This window comes from Gymnoscopelus braueri (assembly GCF_963280865.1).
Source record: "Gymnoscopelus braueri genome assembly, chromosome: 17".
Lineage (NCBI taxonomy): Eukaryota > Metazoa > Chordata > Actinopteri > Myctophiformes > Myctophidae > Gymnoscopelus > Gymnoscopelus braueri.
This window is the reverse complement of record NC_137617.1, coordinates 23049731-23062635: the sequence shown is the minus strand read 5'-3', so window position 1 is coordinate 23062635 and position 12905 is coordinate 23049731. Positions and strand designations below refer to the sequence as shown.

Genomic DNA, 12905 nt, shown 5'->3' with positions numbered 1-12905 from the left:
ACATTTTTGCCTAGCTCTACTCTCCTAGGCAGAAAGTATTGTTTGGTCTCTCCTGAAAACCGTAAAAAAAATATGAGTTAGGAAATTATGCTATGAGGCTAACGACACGTTGCAAATGCCCATAATCACTGACACATTTAGTGATGCTATATATATATATATATATTTTTTTTTTTCATGACCAATTATCCATGCAATAAAATACAATTCCAGTTGAACCAACTGGGCGAAGTCGGAGGCTCTGGCGTTGACTTCCTATTGCCCTAGATCTTTATTTCAGGAGGGGTCATTTCAATGGCCTCGAGAGGGGCTGAAGTATTTAGGCTTTCTCTTTCCCAGTAAAATGAACGAGATAGTGGAGAGAAACTTTGATCCTCTATTAAGGAAGATTTCCTTGGATACTGATAGGTGGTCTACACTGTTTTTATCCTTGTGTTAAAGATGAACTGTGTGCCTAAGTTAAATTATCTTCTCCAGTCTCTCCCTGTCAACATCCCTAGGAAGTACTTCAAGCAGTTTGATAGAATCTGTACAAAGTTCTTATGGAATGGGAAACGTGCTCGGATGTGATTAGACAAACTTCAGCTCCCAGAGGAAAGAGGGGGGCTGGGACTTCCCAAATTATTGTTCTATCACTACGCCTTTAGCACTAGACACCTGGCTCATTGGGCTCTCCCTCCTGAAAGAGCACCGCCCTGGTATCAGATTGAACAATTGGCTCTTTCCCCTCTTCCACCTCTTACCTGTTTATCCACAAAAAAAGTCTCCCCGAGCTCAAGCGCACCCTGTCATTTCCCATTTACAAGACACATGGAAAAAAATATGTCAAATTTTCAATACAAACCCATACCTTAACTCAGAATCGAGCATTTGGCGGAATCCTAAATTACACATTAACAAAACTCCATTTTTATGGAAGGAATGGGTTAATGAAGGGATTCTTACACTGGGCGACTTATACAAAGAAGATTCTCTTAAATCATTTGATGATCTAGTTACAGAATTTGACCTTCCCAGATCTACATTTTGGCAATATTTGCAACTGAGGCACTTATTATGTGGAGTATTTGGTTCACCTAGAACTCTGCCTCAATATTCTGAACTGTTGAAGGGCACCACCATGGTGTTTGGTACAGGGCACGAGGCCTCATTTTACTATTCTAAGATATTTATGGAAAATACCAAGGTACCTAATGTGTTGAAAATATTATGGGAGAATGACTTGAACCTAGATATTGGAGTGGAGGAGTGGGATGAAATCTGCAAAAATTCAACAAAAAATTCTAAAGATATCAGAATCAGGTTGATTCAATTTAAAATTCACAACCGCTTCTATTGGACACCCTCACGGTTGCACAGACTTGGTCTTAAGGACACAGCTGAGTGTTGGAAGTGCAAGGACCCATCATCGGTGGGCACCCTAGTTCACGCTCTTTGGGACTGTCCCGTAATTGAGAGTTTTTGGAAGCAAATACATAACTGTATCTTAGAAATGACAAAGGTTGATTTTCCCTTCTGCCCCAGGCTTTACATACTGGGTGACCCAAAGCAGGTTGCCCACTGTGATTATGTGGATTTCATCCTGACGGCTATCATGATCGGTAGACAGGTTCTGATGAGGGGTTGGAAGGATGCTGGGAGTCCTTCATTCCAATAATGGTTTGTAGAGATTGGCAAAGTTGCTGCTTATGAGCAGATATATATAGGTCGTCTGACAGATTGGATAAATACATCCGTAAGTGGGAGGCTATAATGTACATTGCTAACAGGACTTGAGATGTGGTGGTAGCGCAACATACCGTTATTCTTTTTTTCCCCCTTTTACCTCATTGAATATAATGTGTAAAGGAAATACCCAGGATCATTTGGCATTGTTTTTTTGTTTTGTTCTTTTTAATTTGATTTATTGTATTGTATTGGTTTTTGTTGCATTTGTTGTCTATTTGTATGTCTGTTTCTGGTGTTTAACATTCTCCTTTTGTTTATATTCTACTTTTTGTGTATAACAAAAAATGAATAAACATTGAATCATTAAAAAAAAACAATTCCAGTTGAACCATATGGTGATTACATGTGTGTCAAACTATGCACTACTATACTCTTGGCCCACTCTTTTCCCCCTCTACACCAAATCTATAGACCCAAAAATAGCCAATCTATAAGCTCAAAGCGTGCCGTAAGATTGTACTGTAGATCACCTATTTCGTTACTGTTCGCCTATTATGACATGCCCAGAATAGGGACACAAGAGTTCAAGTGGTTATAATCTGTCATTTTCAGCAAGTGACAGTTGTGCAACGAGGTATAAATTCTAGGGTTTTATTCATCCCTTTACATCCCTATGGCCTCTAAAAAGCCAGATGAATGATGTTAATCAGTGTACAGGGAGCACGGTGCATCCCTGAGCCCCAGCTCATCCTGTTGTAATAAAGCAGTGTGCCTGGCCCAGTAATTACTCTCATCAGTCTCGGACCTGTCTGGGTAAAAGGTCTGGTCTACAGGGTCTACACCTAGCAGGCCCAGCACAGCCATGTGTTGATGCATCTCATTACCTGAACGCTCAATCAGTGAGGATTGGATAGTGGATTATATTCCTGCAAGTATTTGTGTGGAGAAAAAGAAAATCTTACTGGTAATTTTTATGCTTTCTTTGAGAGGATGACGGGCAGTGGTGCCTCGGGTCGGATGCAAACCCAGGTCAGCTGCGGAAAGGACTAGAAGCTTATTTATAGTACTTGGGTTTTTCAAATTTTACAGAAACTTCTGGATTGTTTAGTTTACAAGATTGGATGGCATACAATATGGTATAAGATAATGATACATTAGGTTGATGATACATCAATGATAATAAAGGATATTATACAAATGCCATTTATTAATTATTACAACAGCATCAGTGACTGTGTACAACCATACGTTGATCAATAAGAGGGTTCGGTTTAATATCCAAAAACATCAGTAACATAAAAATGGAGCAGGCTTTATCACTAGTAGTATTCAGAAACACTGATAAACCCAGAATCACAAACAATACGTAGCTCAATAACATTCTTAGAGCAGATTCAATATTTACAAAAGCATTCATTAATGGCAGGTCACTATGAACTCATTTTACTTGAGTTCTTCTCTCATAACAATCTCTTCCTTCAGGAACATTTGTTTTTCTTAACAAAAAAATAAAATATCTTGGTACGAAAATATAAAATATTCCAGTGCTCTCCACTTGATATCCTGCTTCAACATAAAGATATTTTGAAAACCGTAACGGCAATATTAGTGCCGTTTCACCCTCTTTATTTTACATTCATGGCTCCAACAGTGTCTCCACCATGTTGGGCAAGAAGATTTCCAGGAAATGAAAAAAGTCCTGAAAGTGTCCAGCCTCGTCATTGGTCGGGCTGAACTTGAGGACAGCTCTTGTGCTTTCAGACCTGCCCATTATCCGGGACTGAACTTTGAACGCCAAGGGCTCCTTGATCTCTGGTTCTTTTTCTAGGATATACTCTGTGACTTGGGTCTCCAGTTCCACATTGGTGCCTTCTGGTTTAGAGTCTGCCCCTTTGAGAAGCAACCTTCTCACCTTCCTCCGGCCAGCCCATACCGTGTGCCTCTGGATCCAGGCCCAGGTGAGGGCATCAGCCTTGGGCCCTTTCCCGACTCTTGACTTCTTCTCTTGGGGTGACACTGATGTTTCACTGCTTAAAGAAGACAGCCGCCTCTTGACTCCAACTTTAACCTGAGGGCTGCATTCACTTGAGGAACCAATACCATCGTCACCATTGTTGGCTGATGTGTTGAGCTCAGATGATGAGTTGAGGGCTGATGTGTTGAGGTCAGATGATGACATATCCATCACCTCAGTAGCGCCAGTAGAAGTTCCTGAATGTTCCCCAAAGACAGGGTCCGTGGAGAGAACGGAGTTACACTTGAGAATATTGAGGAAAACTCCCTTGACGGCAGAGCAAACCTTCTGGTACCACATAAGGTGCAACGTGTCACCAGCCACATGGAGCTGGTTACGCAACCCCTCTGGGAGCACAGCTGGCCTGAAGGGTAGAGTGATGATCAGCTCCTTGTCACTGGGTCCCTCTTGGGTTCGGCGTTTTGGCCGCTCTTCATGTGGGGTGAGCAGGCGCACCAGTCCCCATGGCTTCCCCTTGGAAGACCTTTGCTGATACTGGAGGCTTCGGCAGTACTTATCTGCCTCCTGGCACTCCTTCTGGAAGTTGAGCCGAGCGCGCTCATTCAGGTTGCCAGCTACGTTGTGGGACAGTTCAAAAGGGTCTAGCAGGTTGAGAGGCCCCAATTTGGGGGAAGGGTGCTGGGATTTGGTGGGTTGCTCCTCCTGCATTGCCTCCTCTCCTCTCTCCTTCTCCTCGGTCTGACTGAGGTAAGAGGTGATTGGGAGCACATGGCCCTCCCTGAGGGATATGACACTGTCAGGAAAGTTAAACTGGGCATAGAAGGAGAAGAAGGCAGGCAGCAGGGAACCTGGATATAGAGAGGAGAAATGTAAGAACATTTGAAAATTCTTCTGATTATTACTTTTTCTTTTTTTGAAATGACTGAGGTCAGATTAACTTTATAAACCCCACTGGGTTTTTACAATCTCACTTGCATAATCTGCTTTTGTTATGTTGTTGTTGACTATGTTTTGTTGTATTGTGCTAATAAATAAAATCTATTGGGTAATATTCAAGTCATATTACCCTTGATAGAAACAAAACAAAGTGTTGTGGAGGTGCCGACCATGGTGAGAGAGATCAATGTTAAAAAAGGAAGTCAAACAACTCATAGCCGGGATGCAAAGTGAGTTTTAACATCACAAACAAACGTTTCGACTAAACATCTTCTTTGGGGTATCATAACATGGTTATTATCTATTAACCTCACGTTGCCTCGTAGGTATGAGAGGTTTTATTTTTATTTTAGGAGAATCTTTAAGCCTTTATTTGATAGAGATAGTGGAGAGAGATAGGAATTTGTCTCTCATGATATTGATAAATGAAATAATTGAAAATCTGTGAATAATAAATGCAATGCATTTGGTAATTCTTAGTGCTATTATTAAAGCAACTTACAGAGGTCTTGGCTGTTCTTGCTTGGAGGCACAGCAATAGCCTGACTGGGGAAGGTGCAGTTCCAACCCTCGATCACACACTCCTCTTCCTCACCTTCAGACAGATATGAAAAAGAGTCACCAACTTGTGATTTTGAGACTAGATAGGATTTTGGATATAAATAAATAGGCTATTTATCTACAAGCTCAACGCATCACGATGCGACACGTTGTGAGCTTATAGATCTTACTATTTTAGTCATTTTAGAAAAATAATAAATCAATTTGACTTTATCGTCACAATATCAGTAGTGGTATTTGGTCAGAAATATTTTTAAATTGTCCATATCGCCCAGGAAAATGAATGCCAACATCTAAAGCCAAACTCAACCACAGACAGATGAAGTTGCAGTGTATTGTAGCATGGCATTGCACTGAATAGGATGGGGTGTGAAAAAATTAAAGGGGGGCTTACACGCCATGTCCTTGAGCTGGTCCACTGTGAGGAGGACAGGAGGGTCACAGTTTTGCAGGAAGAAGATGACCAGCAGGGTCAGAGCGTAGTTATTCAGCAGGGGACCAGCACCACTGGGGTTACCTGAAATGGTTGTAACAAGTTGACATCAAGCTCATTAACCTATGATGACAGCATAGATTAAAGCAAAATAAAATCTCACGACTGAAAATGTTTGTATGACCAAATCCTAGTGTGCGCGATTTGTGAAACAGTAAAAGGAGACGCATTGAGAGCTTGTCGATTTTCACTGCGCAACATGATGTTTCCATAGAAGACATGCTGGCTTCTATGGAATACAAATGACTGAAATCAGTCATGGCAACTGAGAATCCATTTTAATCCATCTGACAGACCACTTTGTTCAACTTGAAAAAGCATCAAGCGTTCCCTCCGCCATGGCGGTTCACTGTTCTGCAATGGCGTACCGAGTTCTTTTTCTGGCATGGTTTTGAGCCGAGTTGTCGCTAACAGAGAAAGGCTCATGATATGTCAGCTGCCGCGTTGTGAGCTTGTAGATCGACTATGTTCGGTGCGCGACACCCACGCGCCAACGTACTGTAGTATAACTAAGGCCTTAATAACCATTGAAGATAATGAGCCTTCATCTGGGCTTGCCAACTTTGTGACAACATCCTCTCAGCCACTACTTACACCAGCTCCCTCTGGATCATAATGGGTTGTTAAGAGCCTGACACAGAGCTAATATCTTACTCATGCTCTTTAAGGGTCACGGTGCCACTCTCATCGTGTTTAATGAATACATTACCCATCTTAGAAGCCACAGCTACAATAATATATCAAGTACAATAATATATAATATATTACGTTTTTTCCACTAAAATGACATACATTGAGATGAATAGTAGAATACAGTTCGAATCCCTGATTTCCAACACTACAAGGACGTCTTATGGGACACTGAAAGTGCCCAGAGTCAAACGCAACATGAATGTATTTACAGAAGTACTTCAGCACTGGGAGGAAGCTTTCGCAATCCAATGCGTCAATATAAAATGAGAGAAAGTTCTTAAAGTTAGATTCAACCTGGGTTTAAATATACTTTTGACTTGTCATTGTGTCCTACACTGGACAAGTTAATGTCTGTTGCATTTTGTTTTGACTAGTCAACTATTTTTTGCTTTCTGCAAATGGATATGAGCATATTAAGGACTTTCTATATAGCTACGAGCTAACATTGGCTATACTAAACAACACTGTTGAAATGCCCTGCTGGTTTTATGTACATACATAATAAAGAATTCATGAGAGCATGGTTTTGCTAATTAAGCATAATTCATAGCTTGTCTCCCAGTACAGTCATTTTCGAATGCTTGTGTGATGCTGGCCAGTCGTTTTGTAATAATCTTAGTCTATAATGCTCCCCATAGGAGTACAGAACCACCAGAACCCTTCACAGTGGAAGGATTTATTTTACCACAGCATGTATTAGCATTTAAGTGAAAACAATAAACACAACACTGACTGATCTCTCCACAAGTACAAATGACTATGTCAAAATGTGATAAGTGACTTTCTGCTGCCCCCTGTTGACTTACAAATGGAATAAAGTATTAAATAAATACCTGAGTCCTTAACTTATATTTTAACTAAGATTATTATTAAATTCCTTGCATAAAATCAACTGACACCAGTCATCAGGGCTGCAGTGCATTATCAATTTGTATGTGAGTGCATATCTTATCAGCCTCTATTTTCTTTTGTAAGTTATGAGGTGGTAAATGGGTCCTACCAGCAAGCTGTCTCTGCTTGGCCCAGAGGCGGATAGTGTAGACGAGTGGTCCAAGCCTGGCATCCATCCCTGAACACAGCTGCAGGAATCGGGTGTTCCTTACTGCCAGTCTGGGGGGGACACAGACAGGAGATAAGGAACCCATTGAGTAAACAGTCACCACACAATCAACAACATCAGGTATTCAATCTTGCTTATGGCTACGACAACCTATAAAACCGTGTTACTCATAATAAAAACAAAAAGTTAAATGAAAGAAAAAAATGTTTATTGACATGCTTCAGAAGCATTCTAAACAAAGGCATTTGTTTTGGCATTGGTGCAGAGACACAGGAAGTAGCTAAAAGGCACTTTTCCCAGTGGCGGTGCAGTGGATAACCTGCCAGATTAGGATCCAATCCACCTTCTCCAACATGTCTTCCCTATGCTATCCCCTCTCCCCCTTTTCATTGTAACTCACAAAAAAAATCTAAAATGCTAAACAGAGTGGACCAACCAGTCTGCTTCATATGAGTGAAAGCATAAAATCCTACCTAGATGAAGCAAAGTGATTCAGGGATTCTCAAAACATTATGAAAAGTTAAGTCTAGTCACACGTCACCTGTTGTTTATGGTGATGTCTCCCTGGAGGTTGAGCTCACGGTGATGGAACTTGATAACAGGGAGGCGGGCGCTGCTGACCACCTGGACTTTGTGCACACCGGGGACACACCTCCTCAAGATGGCCGCCACAAGGTCAAGCACCTCAGCCGGTGAGGCCGTGGACAGGTCTATGTCCGACAGGATGGAGTCCTCTGAGTGACAGTCATCTGACGTGCCCTCCCCTGGCTGGAGAGAGCAGAGGGACCAGAATGGTTGGATTACTGGCTTAAAGTCCATCAAAACAGTGAGTTAACACATTATCAAGACGTTCTATGACATTTTGGATTCTTCTACTATGATTGCAAAATTCAATGAAATGGTGTGAAATGACAATTATGAGAACAAAGTAGATCCTTGGCACCAGTGTCTCCCCATCTGCTTTCCCATCATATCTCAAAAGAGAAAAGAAAGGAAGGAAGGCAACCGTGGAAAGTAGATTTGCTTCTCTATAGAAAAAAAGTTATGGCCATGGACAAAATAACAATAGGGGCAGATGGTACTACCAGATCTCACCTACAGTATGCTGTGTCTATTTCCTACTATTGGGCCAATACCAAGAAAAAAAAGAACTAGAGCATGAAACACCCGCTGTAAATTTTACAAAAGAACTATGGAGTCATGTCTGCCAGCATACCTGCTCTGTGGTAGACTTGCTGCGGGCCTGGAACGCCTTGGTGTTTTCCAGGTCCAGGAACAGATCCAAGTCACAGCCATGGATGCCAAATGTGTTTACAGACGAACCAAATGGCAGAATCTGGCTGTCTGCAACCCATTAAAAAGAAAATACAGAGATCACATTCACGCCTATTATTTTAAGAAAACGTTATCTTTTTTTGTTTTTTATAACGGCACATCAGGAGAAAGAGAAAGAATACAGCTTCGCCATTTGGTGGGAAGGGATGGAATACCTGGAAAGAATTCACTTAAGACCTCCTGCAGGAGTTGGACCACCAAGTCCCGTGCGTTCTTCTCGTTGTCTCTTAGTTGAGACCGCTCCATGACAAGCTGCATCTGCTCATTCACCTGGAGATGATGAGGACAGAGGACACGACTCCTTCGCTCAGTAAAAGCAACACAATAAGCTTCTGGCCTTGCAGAATTTGCATGACGAAGAAACATTGAAGGACAAGGATGAAAATCAATGATTAGAATATAAATGAGAATCATAACATGACAAATTTGCTAATTTCTGAGTTTTAGATTTAAAAGAAATACCACAGTACTTTTAGAAACATCTTGTGTGGGGAAAAAAACGAAAACTAAATTATCCAAGAACTCACACAACAAATAATACTTGGCGAGTTGGCGTAAAACATCAATATACAAAAACGCAAGATTAATGATACGAAGGTGCTTACAGATAGTGCCTGGCACAGCTGGGGTTTGAGTCGCTCCAGGACGTCCTGGAGGTTTTGAGGATCGAACTTCTTTTTGGGGATCAATTTGAACTCCTTCTTCTCACGGGGTTTGACCCGCAGTGCCAGCCCCTGCATCTGGTGGTCCAGCTGGGCCAAGGCTGCCTGTGTGCCATCCAATTCACTGAACTGAACGATGGCATACACCCCCTGTAGAGGCAAAATGATGGTATAAAAGAAAAGAGGCTTAGTCTACAGTTGCTGCCTGTTTAACCCATTAAGACCCGAGGCCGATTCTACAAATGCCTTCTAAATCAGTAGTTCTCAAACTTTCAAGATTTTTCTAAAATGTTCAAAAATATTAGATGCACAAGCTCGCAAGCTGTGAGCTTGTATATCTGCTATTTTTGAATAGCCAACGCTAAAATCTAAAATGACACAGATGCTTTCCTGGTTTTTAATGGGTTAAGCATCATCAAATGCATTGTGTATGTCGAGTGATCCAGACAGTACCAGCCATGATGATTATCAACAGTGTACGTTTTTAAAATATTGCTGCTGAAAGACCACCATCTCTTTCATTCCTCTGGTACACAACCCCCGCCTCCCCCTTCTCCTACATGAAAACTCAGCTGTACACTGATTGCCTTGAATTTGACCAACAACAGTTGGTGATCAGCATTGATTCAACATGTTGAATTGGCTCACGTTGACTTCCGTGAGGCCCGATTACCACTGAAATGATGCGTGCACTTAGCAGCACACAACCGCCACTGTTATTGGCCTACCATTGTCCTAGTGGACTTGCTGCTCTTAAGGCTCTGAGATGATGAGGGATAGGGGACAGGCTGCAAAGACAATGCTTTAAATATAAGAAAAGATTCTGAAACACTCCTTGTGGCACTTATATTATGAGCTTTACATTATTCTACGCTACGGTGCTGACCTTGTCTTTGTCCATGATAACATCGGACACCGGGCCAAACTGCTTGAAGTACTCAGCCAGGTCAATCTGAGAGGTCCCCTGTTTGAAACCTTTGACAAACACACTGTGCTCCTCCTGGGCTTTCCGGGTGGATCGCACATCGCTCAGAGTCTTGTGCTTCCGACCTTTCATGTGCTCATCCAAGCTTGGTTCTTGAAGACACAAGTTGATGTTGTTAATCTTTGAGTACAGTGTAATTTGGCAACAGATGTCACCGTTAGTTCCACTCAATGCATTTCAAAATCCTTATTCAATTTCTCAATAATTATTTGATTACCATGTGAACATAATTGATTATCACTAAAAAGGTTTAGAAAATGTTTTAAAAACATATGTATGGATGAGAACAGTGCAAACTGGGTGAATCGTTTACATGACAGCAAGTTTGTTATTCAAAATAAAACGTGGTTAATAGTAACACATATAATGATGATAAAGAATGACGGAGAAAACAGGTTAGGTCACCTTATGAGTAAGTTGCCAGCTGTACAGTACAGAGCGACCGAACCATAATTTATAGTGAGACAAGCCAAAGCGATGGTTCATATAACCAGTGGTATAAAGTAACTAAGTACATTTACTCAAGTACTGTACTTAAGTACAATTTCGAGGTATTTTTACTTTACTGGAGTATTTCCACATCTACAAGCTCACAATGTGTAGATCTGCTATTTTCAAATGATTTTTATACATTACACATACAAAACGTGTGAAATGGGACATTCTGCATAAAGGAGTACTTTCTACTTTTGGTACTTTAAGTACATTTTGATGCCAATACTTTTGTCCTTTTACTCGAGTACATTTTGAATACCAGGCTTTTCCTTGTAACCGAGTATTTCTGCTTTTACTACAGTAAAACATGCGAGTACTTTTTCCACCACTGCAATGTTACATGTGCCATGGCTTGTCTCACACAGTGTCATATAGGCCCTAGCCTAACCCAGTAGTAAACTTTGAATTCTGAGCTAGCATTAGCTAACTAGGAGCATTCATTTGAATAGTAGAAACTACTTCAAAAGCATGTGTATTGGGAGTAACAGCAAAGCCACTCTAGACGTGGCTACTGCGTGTTTGCATGTCATGTGTCTACATTTACTACGGCTACTTACTGTTGGGTATGTCCACATTGCAAAGACTGCAATGAAAACCTTTCAGTTTTGTTTGTACGTCGTTGGGCAACTCCATATCAGACATATTATCACGACTTTCACAAGTTAATACAACAAAATAAAAGTTGGTTTGGCGTCGCGTGGCCACAGGCTTCTGGAGCACAGATTTCTCAAATCTCCCTCCTGCCGTCCTGCGTCGTCGGAGTCGGACCATCAATTTCGTCGGACTTGCGTTTGGTTCGGTGTTGCCAGATGTTGTGAGAGAAATAAGCAACCAGGTCTATGAAAACAAGCCTAAAAGAAGCGGCTAGGTCACATGATGACCACATTAAACCTATGTGCAGTGGTTATTTGAAAATAGCAGATGATATCTAAAAGCTCACACAACGCGTCGCGTCTTCAGTTACCCATGTCTCCTTGTATGGGGGTCCCTGGCATACAATATATTCATTTGGGGGCCCTTGACATGAAAATATCTTAGAACCACTGGTTTAAACAACATTATAGGACGCACGCCCCAAATAAGCAACTACGCTTAAACAACTAAACAAGCCCATAAAAACACAACCCGCAACTACCAATATTTTACAAGCAACTTTACAGAAAAACAAGCCCAAAGTCGCTTATAATAAGCGGACATGGCAACACTGGTTTGGTGATCTTCCTGTACGCTTCTAACTGTGTCCGGGTAGTTAAACTCACTCGGTGTCATGTTCCGCCTTTAGATTTGCGTAAATTGCAATTACAAAACAGTAGCTTAATGATGATAATTAAATATGTCAATATATTATATCGGACAGTGCATTAATTTACTACCAACTTTTAAAAGGTGTTATAAGTGATATTATACAAAATATTTTAATGTTAAAAAGTTAAGCCTCTACATTCAGTAAGGGTCTCTCTGTCTCTCCAGTTTTAATAAACAGAAAACACATTTCCAGGTCCGGATACCATTTCATCAAGTCAGGAGAGAGAACACATTTATCAGCATCAATATTAGAGCTGCAGTTCCAATTAATCCTGAATCCTTATGAATTATCTCGCTCTTGATTGGATGAAACTGGTAACCGAACCTGACAATGTAATGTATTTTCTGTTTAGTAAAAGACTGGAGGGACCCATGTTACTGAACACTCTAGCAAAGACTACTATATCAATCAGAATATAGCACCTATGTTAACAGATTTTTAAAAATTTACGCCTGCTTTAATGTCCCTGCTTTTGACTATGAATAGCAGCGTCTTTTTTCATTATTTATTAAAAAACTAACAGTGCAACACATCTGGATTGAGCAGTCTGTCAGTCATTCAGGATCTCTATGGCTGCTACACCTCAAGATCTGGTTTCTTTATATCCATAACACCCCAACACACACGTGTAAATTATAAGTAATAATGGTATTCACTCACTTCACCTCCATTAATGCAGACACTATATTTTCCTACACTGTTTATACTGTATATTTCAGTTTTGCAAAGTATTCCA

The 12905-nt window shown here is 41.0% G+C and overlaps 1 protein-coding gene across 1 annotated transcript; it reads right to left on the bottom strand.

Annotated features, from left to right (window-relative positions):
* Positions 1-2892: 2892 nt before the first annotated feature.
* Positions 2893-11608, bottom strand: tut1 (terminal uridylyl transferase 1, U6 snRNA-specific). The gene is made up of 10 exons (XM_080454683.1): positions 11421-11608; positions 10270-10460; positions 9327-9533; positions 8877-8991; positions 8603-8730; positions 7928-8154; positions 7327-7436; positions 5535-5657; positions 5082-5174; positions 2893-4491 (listed from the first exon to the last, which is right to left on the bottom strand). Exons 1-10 carry the CDS (start codon positions 11503-11505, stop codon positions 3305-3307), a joined length of 2466 nt encoding a protein of 821 aa, XP_080310809.1. The 5' UTR covers positions 11506-11608; the 3' UTR covers positions 2893-3304.
* Between the last annotated feature and the right edge of the window lie 1297 nt (positions 11609-12905).